At 45.4% G+C, this 22,020-nt stretch overlaps 1 protein-coding gene across 7 annotated transcripts in view; it reads left to right on the plus strand.

Moving 5' to 3' along the window:
* SYNE2 (spectrin repeat containing nuclear envelope protein 2) overlaps window positions 1-22,020 on the plus strand; it is a 240,313-nt gene that overhangs the window by 134,772 nt on the left and 83,521 nt on the right. For 6 of the 7 annotated variants that reach the window (XM_081908040.1, XM_081908043.1, XM_081908039.1 and 3 more), the window contains exons 61-71: window positions 1,996-2,070; window positions 2,963-3,052; window positions 4,496-4,729; window positions 9,115-9,297; window positions 10,912-11,040; window positions 13,097-13,209; window positions 13,861-14,017; window positions 16,360-16,488; window positions 17,734-17,886; window positions 19,884-20,093; window positions 21,645-21,746. In XM_081908040.1, coding sequence (XP_081764166.1) covers window positions 1,996-2,070; window positions 2,963-3,052; window positions 4,496-4,729; window positions 9,115-9,297; window positions 10,912-11,040; window positions 13,097-13,209; window positions 13,861-14,017; window positions 16,360-16,488; window positions 17,734-17,886; window positions 19,884-20,093; window positions 21,645-21,746 — 1,575 coding nt within the window. The remainder of the gene's footprint in view (window positions 1-1,995; window positions 2,071-2,962; window positions 3,053-4,495; window positions 4,730-9,114; window positions 9,298-10,911; window positions 11,041-13,096; window positions 13,210-13,860; window positions 14,018-16,359; window positions 16,489-17,733; window positions 17,887-19,883; window positions 20,094-21,644; window positions 21,747-22,020) is intronic. The other variant, XM_081908044.1, reaches the window with a different exon arrangement.

Here is a 22,020-nt window from a genome sequence, read left to right on the forward strand (position 1 = left end):
AAGCAAGGCATGGATGTGTATTTACTTGGAGTCAAGAGTGGATTTCATGATCTTTATTCAGCTCATAGTGGTGAGGAGGAATGGAAGTTCCCCCAAAATGTCTGCTTTATATACATTATTTACACAATGGGCCCCACATGATTGGCTAATTACGGGATTCTCCTGTAGGCCAATCAGGTTGTGGATTCACTTCCATCTGGAGCCGGATTGGGTGGCTCTTGCAGACCAATCATATTGCTGCATTGTTCTAGGACCAATCAGACTGCTGCATTCTGAATCCTATTGTTCTAGGACCAATAGACTGCTGCATTTTGGATCCTATTCAACTCAGTACATAACAGGGTGCTAGTCTCACTTGTACATTCCCAGCAAATGGTATTTGGAGGCATCCTTGAGGTGGAACGGAGCCATCATTCTTAATCATGTGGGTTATACAGTCGTACCTCGGAAGTCGAACAGACTTCCAAAACGTTCAGAAACCAGAGTGTGGCTTCTGATTCGCTGCAGGAAGCTCCTGCAGCCAATCGGAAGCCCCATCAGACGTTTGCCTTCCAAAAATAGTTTGCAAACCAGAACACTCACTTCCGGGTTTGTGGTGTTCAGGAACCAAAACTTTCGAGAACTAAGCTGTTTGAAAACCAAGGTACACCTGTAGTTCCAGGCTTCAATATTGTGGAAATTCGCTGCTGGGCTATCTGTTTCTATTTTTCAGTTGTTTCCATGCTACTCAGGAAATGTATTGATAGTTTTATATGTTGCAACTGTGAACTCAGAAAGGAAACAAAATGCTTGTTGGTTACAGATACATCAGTTTAACAAACTCTTTAAGATGGATAAACAAATTGGATTTGCAGAACAGAAATCCCAATTCAGAAGGGATTTATTTGATACAGTAAAGTAAAAGTATTATCAAACATGTACAAACTGCTTCTATAGAGTGGGATACAAAAGCGGAATTTGTGAAATCAAGTATGACTGAATGGGCACAGGATGTGGGTCGTAATGTTGATTATGAGCTTTGGGAGAATTTATGGATGGTAAATATGAATTTTATGGTGTGTTACACATTAAAGCAAAATATGATGAAAATGGCCCACTGGTGGTATTTAACACCTGCCAAACTAGCGAAAATGTTTTAAAAAAGAGAAAAGGTAAATGTTGAAAATGCAATGAAGCAGAGGGATCCTTTTCCCACATGTGGTCCTGTAAAGTAATCAGGGAATTCTGGGAAGTAATTTACAATGAATTAGAAAAAGATATTCAGATAAAGGACGCGGGTGGCGCTGTGGGTTAAACCACAGAGCCTAGGACTTGCCAATCAGAAGGTCGGCAGTTCGAATCCCTGCACCATTTACCTTCCCGCCAGAGCAGTACCTATTTATCTACTTGCACTTTGACGTGCTTTCGAACTGCTAGGTTGGCAGGAGCAGGGACAGAGCAACAGGAGCTCACCCCGTCGCGGGGATTCGAACCGCCGACCTTCTGATCGGCAAGTCCTAGGCTCTGTGGTTTAAAAGGGTACAAAACAATAAAACCAGAAGTTCACTTCAAGGAAATGCTTGCCTAAGCAGGTGTTTTCTTCAGGAGGTGGTGGAATGCCAACACTGGTGGAGCCTCTTGGGAGTTGTAGCCCAAAATATTTGTTGGGCTCCAGGTTGAGAGAGGCTTGTGCAAACAAATCACGTTGCTAGATGGTTTGGTACTAATCAGTGTTGTTGAGACTGTGCTATTTTGCACTGGGCATTGATCCAGCGTACTTTATTTAAGGTCTATTGACTTTGAAAGATAGATGCAATTTTAAACCCCGTTGAAATCTATGGGATTTAAAAGCGCTTTAATTTTTGGTTGGCTCAGGCCCTATTAATTTGTCTGGATTAATTGGAGCTTTACACTCATGAGAAACTGACTGGACATTGAACTTTGGGGAGGACTTGAATGAAAAGTTATTTTCGCAACTACAAATAACCGGGCTGTATCTGTGTGTGTACATTTTAGCCCAAAAAGCGAGGGTCACTGTCTCTTCTACCTTCCTTGGTTGAAGAAGCTGAGGACAATTCATTCCACAATGAAGTGAGTATAATGCAGAATTGGTTGGATTAATTCCTCAAAGAGTGACTAATTGCTTCACAGAGTTTGGTGGCAAATTCTTTACCATGTCCTAGGACACCCATTTCAGTTATCACAGGAGCTGCTGAATTGTCCATCGTTTCCATCATTTTTACGAATGCATCACATATAGCTCAGAGCTTAAAAATGGGAGCTTTTTGTGAGCAATCTTCTGTGAGCAATCTTTTGGCAAGTTTGTGGGGAGGGGTCTGTTTCTGTGAAAGGACGTGAAGTGATTTTTAAAAAGTTGGTTCTTTCATCAATTTGGCAGGGGGACAATTTGGTGAAAGGACCTGTAAGTCTTTGCCCATTCAAAGTGAGAACAATGCTGATCCAAGAAGACTCTTTATGGAAGATCATATCCTGGCTTTGTAAGCCAACTTCTGGATGAGCCTTTTGGCCATGCGCATAGCCCCTCTGTTCCTTCCTTTTTTGCAAGCAAGGAAACAAACCGAAAGGTTTCCCACTAACCATAGTTTCTTGTATAACACAAACTGGGAAACTGTGGTTAGCACATTTGCAGCAAGCCCGGATACCTAGTGAACGCCAAACCATAGCTAAAAATCCTGGCCTGTTCTAACACTGCAAATAATAGTTTGCAGGTTTGGGATGAAACAGAAAACGAGCTGTGTTGAGAAGTGTGATGAAACACTCGTCTTTTGCACGACTGCAATGTAGCTTCTTGTACAAAGTTAAGAGTCTCCCAAGTTCTGCTTCTTGCTCCACTCACCATTGGCACATGGCACCCCCAGAAAGTTGCCTACAAGGGAATGTGGCTCTCAGGGTACCTTTAAAAAAGGTACCCCGAGACACCATCAAAGAGAAAACATTTCTTCATCTCTGATTTTCTTTGCAGGCTGTGGATGCTGAGGAGCCTGACCAGCAGTTAATTTCTTTGTCTCCGCAAAAAGCAAGAAGTGGTGAGGCTCTTGCAAGTCATAGCGGGGTAGGTGTGCTAACTTTGGGTCCATTAAAGCTATCAGATTGTTACCAGAAAATTGCTGTTGAAAATATCACGATCAGATTACCTGTTATACCAGCAAATCGAAGTGAAAAATGAAATGAAAGAACCTGAAGGCAGATAGGCTGCATTGTGCAGTGTACGTACGGTCATAGGATTTAAGCCATTGTCCCAATCACTTGCCTGCCAGCTGCTTTGGACTACAACTCCCATCATCCCTGACCACTGGCCATGCTGGCTGTGGCTGATGGGAGTTGTGATCCAAAATATCCGGAGGCCATCAGGTTAGGGAAGGCTGGATTAGAGAGAAAACCTATACAATAATCCATCATGCCGAAATGTAGATTCTCTACATAACATCCCATCAAAGGTTAATCTATATTTTTAGTTTAGGAAAAAGACAAGCAAGGGGAAACATGCTGCAGGTTTATACACTGTTGAAAGTGAATAGGGACAACTTTTATCTCTGTCTTTCAAGCCTTAATGGTGAGAGATTTGGGACAGACAAAAAGGAATTTGTTCTTCACACACCACGTAGTTTATTACTATTACTATTTATTTGCCTGCTCTTCACCTAAGTTCCCAGGGCGGGTTAGAGTTCCACAGTTTAGCTGTGGTGATTGCCTCTAGCTCAGGTGGTTTAAAAAGAGGATCTGATAAATCCATGGCAGTTCTATGCATCGGAGTCATCAGAGCTCTGATGCTGCAATCCTGTACCCACTTACCTGGTAGTAAGCTCCAAACTGAACTCACTGAAACATACATAGACATATGTAAGGTTGCACTGTAAGAACTTGCTGCTGGGAAACAGCAGTGAAGAAGGATATTGCCATCAGGTTAGGGATGAAGGAGAAATTGGCTTTTGTTTGCATTCTAGTTGTAGTTTGACACCACCTGGAATAAATCAGTCCTATCCCTATAGTTGCAGAGCTGAAAATATTCCTCCCTCCCTCCCTCCCTCCCTCCCCTTCCTTCCTTCCTTCCTTCCTTCCTTCCTTCCTTCCTTCCTTCCTTCCTTATTTTAATTGTTTTTATTTTATTTTAGCCCCAATCCTTATCCATACTAAACCTCAAAAGCAGCACAAAGAAATCATACGCTGGCATGTAAACCAGCTTTGAAGTGCAGCACGTAGAATCTTAACCGCACGCACCAGAAAAACACTTCTGGTGTGTGTGTCCCGCCGGGATAGCCACCTAATGAACTGTGAGTCAGCAGACTTCCTGTGCGAGCTGAGCTCTACCTGTGCAAATGCAAATCGGCTGCTAAGAAACCTGTTGCACCAGATCACGGGACTCTCAGCTGGCACCTGGGCTTACTTTTCCTTTCCTTTCTCCCCTAATCTGCCCGGCTCGTGCTGCTTTCCGAGAGCACGTTAGCTATTTTTCAGGCTCGCAGATCTTCCAGACTTTGGCTTTTCTTCCCCACAGGGCAAAGCCTCCTCCAGTCGAGTCACAAACACTGCCGAGTGCTTATTGGGAGATCCAGAGGAGCCTGTGGGTGCCGGTAGGCCTGACTCAGAGCTTGCCCGGCTCCTCCATGTGTGGCAGGCACAAATTGCTGAGCTGGAACGGTGGCTAGACCAAACGAAAGAGTCCCTGGGATCAGGAGGCCAGACCCGCCAAATGCAACAGACAGTGGAGCAGCGTCTAGCTGCGTGCCAGGTAAGCTGAGCTGAGCGGGCCAAAGGTCGCTGTTGCAGTTTCGTAAGCCAATCACCTTTGCCTCTCATTTCGGTGCGCCTACATAACGCCTGCAGCCTCGTCGTTCCTGCTTCTGGCTCTTTTTGTGTGTGTGTGACGCTGCTGCAGTAAACAGGGACTGGCTGGATTCCATATAGGGGCACACAGAGACGGGCGCTTCCCCCCATGTTCTTAACTGGCTTCTTGTCTGCCAAACCTAGGCAGGCCCCAGGAGGTGCCTGCAAATACAGGCTATGTTACCCAACCACAAGTGAATGCAGGGCCAGAACAGGAGAGACACACCAGCCAGGGACATATATGTGCTTTTCCTCCTACAAGCCCCTTCTCTCCCGCCAGTTTTCCCTCCAGCCGGGCTCTGAGATTGGAAAGCAGCCCAGATTTGAAGGGAAACAGATTCCTGCAGCGAAGGGAGACTGGAGGGTGGCTAATTACTCCCCATACTGCTTTTTCCCTGCAAAGGCCTCCTACTCCCTTGTATATTCATGTTAGCTGGCAAGCTTGGCATTGGAAAGGACTGGTGGTGGATGAAATGCCATTCTGCAGCAGTCAAGGGGAAGGGGGCACTAACTTCTTATCAATGATTTGTTTTGTGTTTTCTTTGGAGACAAAGGTCGGCATCGTGCAGACGCAGTGCTGCCGAGTGGCCAGCATTTACAGAGTGCTGCTGGCCAGTTAGTTGCTGCATCCCCCCAACTCCAGTGCTGGCTTGCAACACCTGCTGGGAAGGGTCATGAAGGCAGAGCATTCACATTCCAATAATCTCAACTTTCGTTTTAAACCACTGCCAAGTTTCTAGTCCTTATTGCTTTAAACTGCATGGACAGTGCCTAATGAAATCTCCCAAAGCCAGCAGGGTTTCTAGCGATGTGCAGCAGGACTATCATGCCCTTTTTGTATTGTAATCTTCCCTGTGATCCTTGGATAAAGGGCTGTATAGAAAATTTAATAATAATAGTAATAATACCCTGCATATATCAATATGCACCCTCCCCCCCAGTGCTTAGAACAGAGTAATTTGCACAGACATTCATACCAGTAGCAGCATGCAGTTTTTCTTGGCGGAAAATTTAAACCAAGTCATTGCTAAAGTTAAGCGTGGGGGTTCTTCTTCCAGGGCACGGTAGAGAATGCACACCTCTGCTTAGGCTGCAGGAGCTCCTTACATTTCAGATGTACAAATCATGTTTGCATGACAAATAAACTCTCTAAAACGAAACCCAACTTCACCTGACTCAGCTGCAAATAATTAAAGCATGATGTGTTACATATGGAAACCAATTAAAAAAAACAAGCCCATTCCTAATTCATCTCCAGAATTGTAAAGCTGCCCAAAGAAGGATGGAGAGCGGGTTTCTGCAACATTTCTGGAAAGTGCATTTCTGGTTCCAGTGAGGTGCCGGAGATGTGCTCCCATGCCATGGATCATGTCCCTCTCTAGGCGATAGATGGGCTGAACTGATTGGAGGACAGGGACTGTGTACACGGTATAATGCACATACCACATTCACTATGTCGCTCAGAGAATTCTGGGCACTGTAGTTTTCCCCAGACAGGGTTGAAATTCCCAGCAACAAACTACAATGCCCAGAATTCTTTAAGGGATTGAACATGCTTCACAGGCGCTTTAAAGGAACGGTGCGTATGTAACCCAGCATCTGCTTCCCCTTCTTCCTTACATTTTTGAGAATGTTCTCTCGTGATTGTAGCATATACTTCTACAGTCTTCTTTATCTTTCCCTTCATAAACTTCAGCCTAAAACCCTCTAGACAGCATTCTGCTTCCAAAATGGTTCATTCCTCTTCTTCGGCTTAAGACCTTAATCTTCATCCCCAACAGAAAGAACACCATGGATACCTATCCAGAGAACATGAGTGTGTAGAGTGGTTGCACCTAAATTAGCTTGACTGTATTTGTGGGTGTTTCATATACTGATACTGAATTCATTCTCCTGAGTGTGAATCCAAAATGCAAAGGAGAGCATCGACAGCCTTTGATACTTTGCTGTTGTGAAACCTGCCTTCACTTTGGCTCCCCTCACCAGCCCTGACTTCATGCAAATGTAGGGATAACAACAACAACAATTTTATTATTTATTCCTCGCCCATCTGACTGGGTTTCCTCAGCCACTCTGGGTGGCTCCCAACAGAACACTAAAACAGAATAAAACTTCAAACATTAAAAACTTCCCTAAACAAGACTGCCTTCAGATGTCTTCTAAAAGCCAGATAGTTGTTTATTTCCTTGACATCTGGTGGGAGGGCATTCCACAGGGCAGGCGCCACTACTGAGAAGGCCCTCTGCCTGGTTCCCTGTAACCTTACTTCTCGCAGTGAGGGAACCACCAGAAGGCCCTCGGAGCTGGACCTCAGTGTCCGGACTGTGATTCAGCACTACACATCTTCCAAAGAGAGCCACACAATGACAGCCACACACTTGGCATCTCCCCACTGTCAACATCTAGATTGTAGGCCTCTCAGGGCAGAGACCTACCTTTTGGGGTTTTGTTTCTTTGTTTAGGCTGGTGGTTTTCAACAAGGGTGCTTTGAATTATGGTCAGGGATGCTGTGGGCAACACTGGCCTCTGTCCCTCTTTCCTTCCCTCCCTCCTCTGATGCCCTCTTGCGTCTCTGCCTCCCAAAGGCTTGCACGGCTTAAGACCCTTGTACCTATGGGACCGCCTCTCCCGGTATGCCCCACGGAGGACCTTAAGGTCCATAAATAGCAACACCTTAGTGGCCCCGGGCCCTAAGGAAGTTAGATTAGCCTCAACCAGAGCCAGGGCCTTTTCAACACTGGCCCTGGCCTGGTGGAACGCTCTGTCTCATGAGACCTGCGGGATCTGATTTCTTTCCGCAGGGCCTGTAAGACAGAGTTGTTCCACCTGGCCTTTGGCTTGGAGCCAATTTGATTCTCCCCTTCCCCTTCTTTTTCCATTCTCCTCCTGTGATGAGGCTGCATTTTAATGTTTCAATATTTTAATGTTGTATTTTAATCTTGTTTTTAAGTTGTATTCATTCAACTTGTTTTTATTATTGCTTGTTAGGCGCCCTGAGCCTGGCCTTGGCTGGGGAGGGCAGGGTATAAATAAAAATTATTATTATTGTTGTTGTTGCAGCAGCCCTGGCTACAAGCTCCCCAGGTGAATGGTGCCTCTGGGGGTGGCCAGGGGGTGCTTCCCAGGCCCCTGTGGGGCAGTGTGAGGAGGCACCTCTCTTTGGGGTGGGGGGTGCAGCTCAGGGACCAGGGGCGGCAGCAGCAATTGCCTGGAGGACTCCCAAGGAGAGGGGAGAAGAGATGAAGGTGGGGGGCTGCCAGCTCTGCTGGCAAGGGGTGACATAACCGGGCTCCTGAGCCCCACAGGGGTGCCGCAGAAAAGAACGTAGTTCGTCAAGGGAGCTGTGAACCCCAAAAGGTTGAAAACCTCTGGTTTAGGCTATTTAAGAATCACCCTTTTTCCAAAGTAGCTCAGGGCAATGTGCAACAAACATTTAAGCAAAAGAGAGTGAACATCAATAGAAGCATATGCAGGCTTAAAAGGGAGCAAATTGTTAAAACACTGTTACATAAGTTTGTTGTGAGGATTACACACCCCTTAGTCCCATTGTTAAATGTTATTCTGTAAAGTGTAATGCACACAGACAGAAATGTTAGTGGCTGCATTGGACCATTAAAGGAAAGAGGAATAGGAAGAGAAAAAAACCTCCAAAATGAACAGTAGGGTGAAACAAGTAAGCAAGCTTTCAGATTTAATCAGGAGGACTCGTGAGTTGTCTGTATGTTAAGCTAATAACATAAAGTGGGGGGGGGGCAGGGAGAAAGAAAAAGATAAATGAAATGCAAAATCCTAGCCTGCAGTTCGGAATAATCAGATGGGATGGGAAGGCTGAATGCCGACTTAATTAGGTTTGGGCTTGCTTAGGGCAAAAAGGTATCTGGTTGCGCCAGAGATTACAGGAAAAGCAACAAAGACCTGGAGCACCTTTGAAAACGCACACAGAGTTATTAAGGCATTAACTTTTGTGGTGCTCCGGGCCTCTGCTGATGTTTGTTTGCTGCAATGGTCTAACAGGATTAGTCTTCCACAAGACCACAGGAGTGTTGAAGTTGCTGCAGAGCAGTTTGCCAGTATCTGTTTGTCTCTTCCTCCTCTGACACCCGCCACAAATACACAAATGATTTTGTCCCAAGGGAGAAGGGAAAATGAGTCACTTCTGGATTCACCCTCCCAAACATTCCTGTTACCAACCTTTGCCCTAATACAGAATATGAGCTTGGGGTGTTTTCAGTAAGTAAACTTTGCAGTGATTAAAAAAGAAAAAGAATGATTAACTGCTTGACTTTCCAGGCTATCTTATCAGAGATTGAACAGAAAGTGGCGCGGCTTTTGGAGGACTGCAAAGACAGGCACACCGGCGAGGGCGCTGGCCTCCATCAGGAGGCAGAGAGCCTGTCTTCGAAGCTGAAAGATGTGAAATGCAACTTGAAAAGAGTGCAGGGCATGCTCCAAGGAAAGAGCACAGAAGAGCAGGTAAAACGAAACCAAGAAAAGCAAGGCCACTGTGAGAGTCGATGTTGTGCGCATGTGGCCACGCCGGGGCATGCGCATGCTGCAGTTTGCAAAGCTTTCGTATCAGTCTTACTATATACCTGTTGGAACGGAGTATTCTGCAAAGGGGCATGGCTGACTGGCTAGCTGGCACAGGAGCAGCCTGTGTTGCCACGTCTTGTTGCAGGGAGAAGTCTCAAACCCCTTCGAGCAGCTGCAGGAGACCTCTCTATTTGTGCCATCAGTTTGTTAACACAATTCTAAAACTTGTGAGAAGAGGGCGGGCTGAGGAATTCTGTCCTTCGTGTTGCATGTGGCCTTTCTCAGATAGGGAGGTGAAGCCCTCTGTGCCTGTTTGGTTGGTTTTGCCGTATTTTTCGCCCCATAGGACGCACCGGCCCATAGGACGCACCTAGTTTTTTTGGGGGGAAATAAAGGCCGGAGCTTCCCCAGCCCCCAGAACAGGCTGCTCTCCGCAAGCCGTGGGAGGGCTCCCGCGGCTTGCGCAGAGCTACCCGAAGCCCCGGCGCGACTGCTCAGCGCACCCAGGCTTCGGGATGCAGGCAGCTCTCCGCAAGCCGTGGGAGCCTGGCGGAAACTCCCACAGGCTCCCAAGGCTTGCGGATAGCTTCCTGAAGCCTGGAGAGCGAGGGGGGTCGGTGTGTACCGACCCCTCTCGCTCTCCAGGCTTCAGCGAAAGCCTACATTCGCCTCATAGGACGCACACACATTTCCCCTTCATTTTTGGAGGGGGAAAAGTGCGTCCTATAGGGCGGAAAATACGGTAAGTCGCTTTGGGTTGCCATGATAATTCGACAAATCCAATAAATGAGAATAATGATTTGAATGCTTGTAGAGGCTCCCACAGTCTGGGAGCCTAAATAGTCAGGATTCCAAACAATGCAGGCTCCTTGTTAGTGTTGGAAAATTCCATTTCACCTTAAGGAGCAGACGTGTGGAATTGTTGCATGTCACATGTCTGTTTACATACCAGCACAGCTTGCAGGGAACTTCCGTTGTGTGTATAGCTTTTGCTTTTTACTGTCTCTCTGAGGAGAAGAAAGGGAGACGACATGTTTTCTTTGTCCTGATTTATGCTTAATAAATCTTTAGCTGTCAGTATGTTTCCACAAGCCTCACACCTGTTCTGTTTGCACAGTATTTTCTGCTAATGTAGTGTGCTCAGGCTTTTGAAGTCGGAGTCACTGATTTACGTCGCACCAGAGATTGGGGGATCGTCAAGGCTGGAAGGGCATGATCCAGCTGGGGGCTAACCAGCTGGCATCTCGACTCCTGAAGGATGCTGACAGTTAGTTGTGTGATATTTTATAACATGGAGTTTTGTTAGGTTGGGTTTGTTTGTTTTTTTGGTATTTGGATCTTTATGAGCTTGAGGTTGTAAACCACTTAGAGATTCCCCACCCAAAACATCTGTAAGTGGCATATAAATTGTCTAAGCCAATTCATTATTATTCAGGTCATCTGTGTCCGAGTTCAAAATTTAGCATTAAAAAACTACATTAAGGCGCTCTCACCTTTCTGTCACTGCAATCTTATGCTAAAAAGTTCCTTTGACCTGTGTGCCTCTTTCTGCAGATCATCCCTGAGGAAAATACCTCTGAGGAGCTCCCTCAGCCTTTTTATTTTGACCTCTCTGATACATTCCCGCTTCTTACCTTGGACCAACCTCTCTTCAGTAGGCAGAATGGTTTAGAGCAGCAGCAGGTAAATCGGCTCCCTTTCCCCCTCCTCCACAACACGGCAAGATAGTTTTGCTGTCTATTGTTCTGCCTTATTTAATTTTGCCGCCTCTTGCATACATCTCACACGTAAGTGCCTAAACAAGCGCCTTCTCCACGTATCAACCATCTTGGGTCCGATGCTCAGCAGATGAGGCCTTGTTGGTGGTTGCACCACTTGGAGTTGAAACAGGACAGGGCCTTTCTGGCGGCTGCTCCCATTTATGAGATTCTTTTCCTAGCAAGGGGCATCTGCCAACCTCATTACAGTGGTGCCCCGCAAGACGAACGCCTCGCAAGACGAAAAACCCGCTAGACGAAAGGGTTTTCCGTTTTGGAGGCGCTTCGTAAAACGAATTCCCCTATGGGGTTGCTTCGCAAGACGAAAAAAATCTTGCATCCCCCCACGGGTTTTTTTCGCTTTTTTCGCCCTTTTCTTAAGCCGCTAAGCCGCTTATCAGCTGTTCCGCTGATAAGCCGCTTAACAGCTGATCGCTGGAAGCCGCTTGACAGCTGTAGCGCTAATCCGCTAAGCTGTCAATGGGCTTGCTTCGCAAGACGAAGAAACCGCTATACGAAGAGCCTCACGGAACGGATTAATTTCGTCTTGCGAGGCACCACTGTACTGACTTTCAGGAGGAATTTAAAAACATTCCTATTTTACCGAGGCTGAAATACACTGTTAAATTCGGCAAAGAGGGGACCCTCTTGGGCAGGGGTCAGCAAACCATTTTAGCAGGTCCACTGTCCTTCAGACCTTGTGGGGGGCCAGATTATATTTTGGGGGGGGAATAATGAATTCCTATGCCCCACAAATAACTAAGAAATGCATTTTAAATAAAAGCACACATTCTTCTCATGTAGAAACACCAGGCAGGCCCCACAAATAAGCCAGAGATGCATTTTAAATAAAAGGGCACATTCTACTCATGTAAAGACATGCTGATTCCCAGACCATCTGTGGGCCGGATTTAGAAGGTAATTGGGCTGGATCCGGGCCTTAGTTTGCCTACCCATGTTCTTAGAACTCCCAAGAACATGGGTAGGCAAATCTCCCTCAGAAGAGAGAATTCTCTTTGGCACCCCAAAATTGTGGAGTACCCTCACCACAAGAGACAGGTCTGGCATCTTCACTATGCAGCTTTTGGCAAATGCTGAAGACGCACCTCTTTTTATTTTAGGTAATATTTATTAAAGTTTTAAGGGTTACAAAAAGCAAAAAGTAAAAATAAAAACACCATATTAAACAAAAACAAAAGAACACATCACAATAAGTAAAAAAGAAAGAAAATAAAGAAAAAAGAAAAACAACAGAAAATACAAACAATTAAAAAACACAGCAAATCTTCCCATAACTTATCTTTCATTTACTTGTTTCCTTGACCTCCTCACACCTCCCTTTTTTGTATTCTAGTTCGGTTAACTAATTCAGCAAATCCTTTCCATCTTTCCCAATTTTTGTCCTGTAATTTATCTTGATATCAGTGTAACTATACTTTCCCTCCTTTCACCAATTAACAGTCTGTTTTTTCCTAAACCTTTATAACATTTCTACTAAAACCACATAACTTCATTTCAACATCCTTCTAACATTCACTAATTTTACAATGTTTCTGTAGATAGCCTTTAAATTTCTTCCAATCTTCCTCCAGGAGGAAAGAAGACGCACCTCTTTACCCTGGCCTTTTAACACCTGAGATGTGTGTTTTCAGGGCATGCCCTATTCCTGTGACTGTAACCTCTTTTAACTGTTTTTCATTTTTAACATGAGATTGTTGTAACCAGCCATGGGGCCTGCTGGTGAAGGGAGCCAGTATGACGCTTTTGTTATCATCATGATTAACAACAGCAACTGTATTCAGCTTCCTTCTCTGTCTAGAAATCCTAGTAGAGGAGGAAACCAGTCCCCTACCCTCAGGACTCCCAGTCTGAGCCATACTGCTCCTGCCACCAAGACAGTGAAAGGGGGCGAGACATCGCTTTCAGAAAACCCCAATTTTTCACGTTTTGAGTTTTCCTCTGTTTCTCTTCCTCACTTGCAGGAGCTGCTGCTGCAACTGTCAGAACAAAACAATCTTGTTGACTTCATTGACGTGTACATGGAGAAGATGCAGCCGCAATCTGGGGATGGCAAAACTCTGGAATTGCAAGCAAGGTACAAAAAATAAATAAATAACGCACTCCTCAAGTCTGCAAGGAAACTGCTTCTGGGCAAAGACACATAGAGCTGTGTTAAGAGAAGATAAATCAATCCCAAATTGAGTCCCCAGCAATCCCCAGTTGGGGCTGGGAGAGATCCCTGTCTGAAAACCTGGATAATCACTGCCTGTCAGTGTAGACCAGTGTCCTTCAACCTTGGGCCCTCAGAAACGGGTAGACTATAACTCCCATGATCCTTTGCCATTGGGCTCAGGTGGCTGTGGATGATGGGTGTTGTAGTCCACCACAACATACCTCACAAGGGAGGAGGACAACATACACCGCCCTGAGCTCCTGGAGGAAAGAAGGTGGATATACATACAATAAATAAATAAATGGAACTGTTTTTAATAATGGGTTTTTTTTTACACTTTCATTGATTTATGGATTTTATCATGGTATATTTTGTTGCGATAGCCTGTTCTGTGACCTTAGGGTATAGGATGTGTAAGAAATCAAATATATTTGGGTTCAGGTTGTCAGCTTTAGTGAAAGCCCAGATTTTGGATACTTCCTCTCTTTGAGCAGGTTAAGTAAACCAGACTGTGTTGAAAACAGTATTATACTAAGAGCCGTTGGTTTCTCTCTCGATTATTTTATCTCATAGCAGTCTGATGCGCCGATCTAGTCACGAGGCACCCAGCTCTGGAAGTGAGCTTCTTGGTCTGATTCCCAAGGACCAAGCAGGTGACAAGGGGCAACCTTTGCAGGAGGAGCTGCTCTTCAAGGTGAACCCTCCTCACTGTCAGTTCCCTGAATCTCAGGTTAGTATACTAATTCGCCCATCCCATAATACCAACAATTTCCAGAGGCGTAGCTGTGTTAGTCTGTTGCAGCAAAAACAAGACCAGAGCTGTGGTACTTCAACAGCTAGCAAAGTCCTTCGGCTCAGTATTATACACCTTTTTGTCAGGAGTTCAGCCTACACTCGAGTAGAACCCTGGTAGAGACACATGCTCGACTGGCATGTTCCCTCCCTCCTGGTCGATTGTTCGGGAGCTTCAAAAGCTTTCTTCAGCCCGAACATCACAGCGACCGATACCAACCGACACCGGCACGCTTAGGTATCCGCAGGGTTTGTGCAGTTACGTAACACACCTCAGCAACTCAGCATTTTGGCTAATCTACTTTATTTACATATAAACACACACGGAGCACTGCAACATGGCTCCTTCTCTGTCTAGCATAAGACAGCAAAGAGCGAAGGAACAAAGGACAATAGTCCCACTTCACGGAACACAGTAACACAAACATCCTGTCTCCATCACTTCCCACTCTGTGGAGTCAAAACATATCACGTCATGTGAAAGACAACAATGCCATGACTGCAAGCATAGAGCAGGAATTCTAACACTTTTGACCCTCTGTGCCAACCCTTTGCAGCAGTACAATGTTCTGCCTCTGCTGTCAGAGGGGATACCAGTAGCTGGAAATCACAGGTGGGCAGAGTGCTGTTGCACGCATGCCTTGCTTGCAGGCTTCCTCCAGGCTTCCTGGTTGGCCAATGTGAGAACAGAATGCTGGTCTACATTGGCCACTGGCCTATTAATCATCATCACTTTTTATTTGTATGCCGCCTTTCCACAGTTGAAAAAACAATGCTCAAGGCAGCTTACAGCATGACAAGATTTACATAATTACAAAAGTCATAAACAGTAAATAAACCACATCAAAAAAATACACAACCAAATGGGAAACAATTTCCGCATAAATCTAAATCTAAAATTAAGAATACAGCATTAATATCACGGTTTAAAACGACATATGTAAAAAATAACAGCAATTTAAACAAATACAAAGCAAAATGGAGCCCTCTGCCCAGCAGCGGCAGAGGCAGCAGTCCTTTATAGAGCCCATCAGGCCCTGCCCTAGGCCAGGTGGTGAGTGGCAGGACTGGGGCCCTCAGGCGCTGAGCAAGGGAGTCCTCCTATTAAGAGAACTGAGAGTCGTGGGAGAACCCTGTTCCCCTCACAGAGCTACCATTCCCAGAGTGGTTTAACAATCAACCCCATTGAACAATGGGAAATGTAGTTCTGGGAGGGAAATGGGGTCTCCAAACAATTCTTAGCACCCTTACCAAACTACATGTCCCAGGATTCTTTGGGGGAAGCCTTGGCTGTTTATAACAGTATGATACTGCTTTAAATGTTTAGTGCAGATGGAGCCTGAGAGAGAAAGAGAGTCGTCGTAGCATATTTCTAACTTCTTAGCCATGAGGATATGCTTTGTCTGCACTGGGCCCCAGTCATCTGGGGGGGGGGGGATTGGTTTCACAAATCTGCAAAACCCCTGTGACCAAAAAGGTGACAGTGAGACAGAAGAGACAAGTATGTACATAACCAACAGTGGTGTGTCTAAGACTTTCAGATTTTTTTAATAGCAAGCGTTTGAAATAGGTCAGTAATATTGTCACCATGTTGGAGAAGGAGAGGGCAACACAGATCAAAATGGCACCTTGAAATATCATCTAGTCTGCCAAGGCAGGAGATCCATAGCTCTAGCATCCTCTGCTTAAATCCCTCAAGTGAAGGAGAGTCCTGTACCTTCCCAGGTAGTCTATTCTGCTGTCGATCAGCTTGTAACCTGAGAATCCTTGTTTAATTTTGGTTGCAATCCCAGTTCTTGTCATTTGAACTTGTTAGTTCAGGCCCTACTGTCTGGAACAACGGAATGATATTTGTTCCATCACCTACATGACAGCCCTTCAAACGTTTGCAGGGGACCCTCTTAAATGGTCTATTCCTCAGGTTAAACCATCAGTCTTATGTCTAAAGGCTGAGACACCCAAATACTTGAAAGGTGCCTATCAAGTTGGGTTTATCGCCTTGAAAAACTAGAACACGCATTGACAGAGCTTCAGCCATACGTAGACATGTTCGTTGGCACAGATCAATGCGGACACAGCAGATGCTAGGCTCTTGTTGTGAGCAGATTTCACGCCCCTACAAAGAATGGACACTTCTGTGTCCATTCCAAGATGGTGAACTTAATATTGGTTTATGTTGTAGCTAGCTAGCTAGTTGCTGCTGTTATAAGAACATTCTGTATCACCATGAGTTTAATCTGGAGCATTTGTCCAAACACGTTTTGCTTTTCCAAATGTTAGATCTCTACCAAAATAAATATTCTACCCAAGGGTGCCACAGCGAGTGTGAGAACTCCAACCGTCGAGGAGCTGAAAACGTACACGGCACAGCTTGGCAATCTGAGCCAAGAAGCGTCTGTTCAGACACAGGTACTAAATGCATTCCCACCCCCCCACCCCCCGAGTTACATAAATTGCCGGCGTGGCTGGTGGGCAAGATCCAGAGCCTTGGCAGAGTGCAGAATCTATTGATATGTATGTGTGTGTCTGTGTGAAATCCCATTAAAGCAAACGGGATCTTTCCCCCCAGTGCTAAATAGCAGGCATAGAGGGGATGTTCCATGTGGGGGCCATGGAGTGGGGGAGAGTTAAAGCCCCCGTAGCTGACGGGTCTAGATCTGAAGTCTCACGTCTGCAATTTACCTTTTAAAAAAGCCATTTGCGAAATTGCTAATTGTGAAAATGGTGCCGCATCTAGCTTGACGCTGGGGGGGAAACAGGAGCTCAAGGAAAGGGTGGTTGTAAGAGAGTTTGTTTCTATACAGTGGTACTTCGGGTTACATACGCTTCAGGTTACACACTCCGCTAACTCAGAAATAGTGCTTCAGGTTAAGAACTTTGTTTCAGGATAAGAACAGAAATCGGGCTCCGGCGGCGCGGCAGCGGCAGGAGGCCCCATTAGCTAAAGTGGTGCTTCAGGTTAAGAACAGTTTCTGGTTAAGAATAGACCTCCGGAACGAATTAAGTACTTAACCTGAGGTACCACTGTAGTAGGGGTATTCTGCCAGCATTGTGAGGCAACCCTTAAAGGACAACAAGGCCAAAAGGGTGGGATCTGCATTTCACATACTGATTTGCTTTGAAATGACAAGACCGCCATTTTGTTGAAAGCTTCCAGTACATAATACTCTTGTATCTTCTGTTGCTTGCTTCTTTCTCTCCGTCTCCCTCTCTCTCTTTCATCTAACCATAGACCAGCCCAAAATTGCAACCTTCCATAAATACCCTCCATGTTTTGCTGCCTATTTTGAAATTGCCCAACACCCAGCAGGCTACAGCTCCTGTCAGGCCTTAAGCCTCACCCACACCCTTTTCTGCCTAACAGCCGGCCACCAAGGTGCTTAACAATAAGTGAAAATGAATGCCTAATAAACATAATGAGATGGTTTTTATGTTTAAAGGCAGTGGTGACTTATGAAGGCTTGTGGGCATGAGAGGGGTTTTGTTTTGTTTTAGCTTTTTGCATTTTATCTGCAGTTGTTTTCCTTTGTGTCAGCCATGTGGTCTGGGGAAACGTAAGTAAGCAAGTGATTGATTGATTGATTGATTGATTGAATGATTGAATGAATGAAGCCTTCAGAGGAAACTGAGAAACAGCATCTCCATATCTTCCAGGAAAATATGACGGGGGAAGTTTCCTTAAGCTTGGACCAGAAGCTCTTTGAGCTGCTTTTGGCGATTAGCCGCTGCCTGAACGACATGGAGCAGATGTTAAACACATGTGAACTCACCAGTGAAGAAGCTCCTGTGCAACAGATGCTTTATGAGGTAAATAAGGAGTGTCTGGGCTGGTGTGAACTGCAGTCCCAAACATCTGGAGGGCACCAGGTTGGCAAAGGCTGATACGTGGCTTTCTCAAGAGCACAGAGAAAGCGCATCTCATGCCATTGGTTGCAAATTGCAAGATTCGGCTTCCTGTAAATACCAGCTCTTGTTTGAAAAAAAGGTAGACGGGAAATCAATCTTTTAACCCTCGAGATTGTAAATATATGCTTGAAAGACTGGGAAATGCCAGATATTCTTGAGGGTTGCTGGATAAAGGTATCTGAGCGACAGTAGCCTCAGGGCCCCACATGATTTATGTGAAATAGTAGAAATTGCAAAATAATTCAGAGTAAAAACAATAATATCCAGATTGGATTGATTTCTGCTTTCCTGATCATACAGGCAACACACTATTTTTGAGTGCCAACAGTGGGTGGGGCAAAATGGGGTGATGGTGGACTGGACTTATGCATGTTGTAATGGTTGTAAGGGGTTACTTGTGCGTAAGTTGCCTGCTAGTTGTGTTCAATTGCCTGGTTCACCATGCCTTGGCTGCCAGCCCACACTCCGTGGCCGGTCAGTCGTTTGCAGAATCTGTCAGTGGGCGTTTCTTGAACCTTTTCCAGCATAAGAGCTGTTTGACGCCAAGTCTCCTCCTACTTTCCCTGCGCGGAACTCGTCTGCGCAAGTAAGGGGAAGGCAGGGGTGTGCCAGCGCTCTCTCCACTAGTCTCTGATGCAGGGTCTTGGAGACCAGTCTCCAATTCCTCCATCTCCCTCCCTTCTCTACTGGTGTTGCGCTGAATTCCTTTCCCCCTGCTGGTCCCCTCTCCGGCATCGCTCTGGAGCCCTGCCTCCGCCTCTCGCTCTGATGTCAGTTCCCTGACACATGTCCTGGAAAAGAACCCCCATGTAAGTGGGGATTCCCCTGTGTATATATATAAAAAATGTAGTATAAACACTGACAACTGGGAAACACTGGCCTGTGAGCGCTCCAGTTGTAGAACGGCCTTTACCAAGGTGTCACGGGCTTTGAAGACACTCAAACTCAGGACACAAGGGAGAAACACCTTAAGAGGAAGGCACGCTTGGCAAATCCACACCAGGATCAACTCCCAAACGGAAACTAATGTCCCCATTGTGGAAGGATGTGTGGATCCAGCATTGGCCTCCACAGTCACTTACGGACTCATTGTTAAAACCGTGTTTATGGAAGACAATCTTACTCAGCTACGAGTGATCGCCGAAGAAGAAGAATATATGTATAATTTTCACTGCAATCTTTGCAGTTCCATCCACTATAGAGAGTTGGCTGGGGCCAGTTAAAAATTGAAGTTCCAAAGCGGCCTGCACCAACCCTGGGCCCTCTAGGTGTTTTGAACTACAACTCCCAGCAGCCCCAGCCAGCATGCTGGTCAGGACTGATGGAAGATGTAGTTCACAACACTCAGAGAGCCCCAGTTTTTTGAGGCTATTTTGAATTTCAAGGGGTTGGTTAGTGGAGGCGGATGTGGCACTGGTAAAGTTAAGAAGAAGGGCCGATTTAGCTAAGTGCCAACAAGATTGTGGCAGAAAATGGGTAACTGAGATGGTAGTATCAGCATGTCTGGGGGAAACCCAAAATTTGTTCTTCCTTCTTTCCTTCCTTCCTTCCTTCCTTCCTTCCTTCCTTCCTTCCTTCCTTCCTTCCTTCCTTCCTTCCTTCCCTCCCTCCCTCCCTCCCTCCCTCCCTCCTTCCTTCCTTCCTTCCTTCCTTCCTTCCTTCCTTCCTTCCTTCCTTCCTTCCTTCCTTCCTTCCTTCTCACAGTGCAAGCTAAAGTCATGACAGGCAAAAAGCCCAGGTCTCTTGCTTGAGAACACAAAGTGATCAAGCTCAAAAGTAGTGGATGATTGTATTCTTATAAGATCCTTTTTACTTCAGATTTGATGAATTCCTGCCATTCCTTTTACAAAACCATATTTACCGGCCTCCTTCTCATTTTCTTTTTTCTCTCTTTCCAGACTCTCTCCGCAGAGCTGCAAAAGCTTCATGCGGATATTGGTGAGAAAAAGGATGACCTTCTGAGGTCTATTGCCTCTGCTGGTGGTAACGCTGATAGATTCTCTGAGTGTTTTAGCAACTTGCAGTCGTGGCTGCAGTCGACCCAGGCAGCTGCCTCTTCGAGGAGCAAGTCCATAAAAGCTGAGCTGGACCAGTACAGTCAATATCAGGTACTTCCCAATTGTATTCCTTTCCATTCTCTGGTGCCCATCTAAGTTAAATCTCACAAGAGAGGGGCATGCCATATTTCTGCAATCCCCCCACACCCATTAAATGATGTTGCACCAACTTACATTATGCACGATCAAATTTGGGGGACTCTTCAGGAAAGCACGGGCCTCTTCATTTGAAATCATATAATATGAGACTTGATTCTGTAATTTGGGGTACGTGCATTGGGTTTTATGGACACATTACATTTAACAACTACAGTGGAACCTCGGTTTTCGAACGTAAGCCATTCCAGAAGACCGTTCGACTTCTGAAATGTTCAAAAACCGAGGCTCAAAGGGCTGTTGGCCATTCAGTGGAGAGAATCGAAAAACACGCAATAGAAGCCGTTCAAGGCGCGTTCAAAAACGTAAGCATTTGTTTCTGGGTTTTCGGCATTCGGGTTCTGAAACGTTTGACTTCTGAGATGCTTGAAAACCGAGGTAATAATAATAGTAGTAGTAGTAGTGAAAACCGAGGTAATAATAGTAATAATAATAATAATAATAATAATAATAATAATAATAATAATAACAACAACAGTTTATTATTTGTACCCCGCCCATCTGGCTGGGTTTCCCCAACCACTCTGGGCGGATTCCAACAAAGATTAAAAACACACTAAGATGTCACACATTAAAAACTTCCCTGAACAGGGCTGCCTTCAGGTGTCTTCTGAATGTCAGGTAGTTGTTTATCTCTTTGACATCTGCTGGAAGGGTGTTCCACAGGGTGGGCGCCACTACCAAGAAGGCCCTCTGCCTGGTTCCCTGTAGCTTTGCTTCTCGCAATGAGGGAACCGCCAGAAGGCCCTCGGCGCTGGACCTCAGCATCTGGGCAGAACGATGGGGGTGGAGACACTCCACTGTATGTAACTTTTTGTTGCTGTCTGAAGGCAGCCCTGTTTCAGGAAGCTTTTAACGTTTGATGTGTTTTGTATGGTGTATGGTTGGTTGTTTTCCCCTCTGTATTTTGTTGGGGGGGTAACCCAGTCAGATGAGCAGGTTATAAGAAAATTATTATTATTATTATTATTATTATTATTATTACACTCATATGGATATTCAGCAGGCCTTAGAGGTGGAACAGATATGTCTGGTGGCTAGGAGAGGAAACTTCCATTTCACTATGCATACACACACACACACACACACACACACACACACCCTGCCCACAAAGAAGCTTGCCTGGATTAATCTCAAATTTGAGACAGTCCTTCATTACTGCTGAGCTAAATCATATCTCCTGTAGGGATGATTTAATCCTTGACCTCCCTAATGGGCCCAAGCCTGATGCAGATTAGTCAGTGATTACAAAAGTGGGCATCATTTTATTTTATTTTTATTTTATTACAAGAACAGGTAATTCCAGGACACTCTCTCTGTGCATATGTATGTATTTAAAGAATGATGCTGATTAAATAGCCCGGTTGAACTGCAGTTTAATTATCCTTTCATTCTGTATCGTGTACCTCTGGGTTCACTTCGGTTTTTCGCTTGTCCCCGTCACAGAATGAAATCAGGCGATTGTATGGTAGGTTGATTATGAAAAAATCCTTACTGCAAGAGTCCTTCAGCGCAACAAGCGAACACAGTATCTCCGAACAGCTCCAGGTAATTAAACAGGACATATGAATATAAGGCACAATCACTCGACAATTTTACCTAATTTCTCTTATTTGCGGTTTTGTTTTCCAAAACTGAGCGATGCTTTTGTTTCCCCCCTGAGCTTAATGGTCACAGTAATGACCGTGTTTCAGGCCAGTTTTGGGGGGCAGTAGCGGCCTGTAGGGTTGTGCGGACAGAGTTTTATCGCAGTCCTGTCTTCTCAGCGCCAGTTATCAAGAGGTTGTGATGGCGTTCAGGCACCTGCTGAAGACCTGTTCGT

This window comes from Podarcis melisellensis (assembly GCF_964234715.1).
Source record: "Podarcis melisellensis genome assembly, chromosome: 1".
In the NCBI taxonomy this organism is placed as follows: Eukaryota; Metazoa; Chordata; class Lepidosauria; order Squamata; family Lacertidae; genus Podarcis; species Podarcis melisellensis.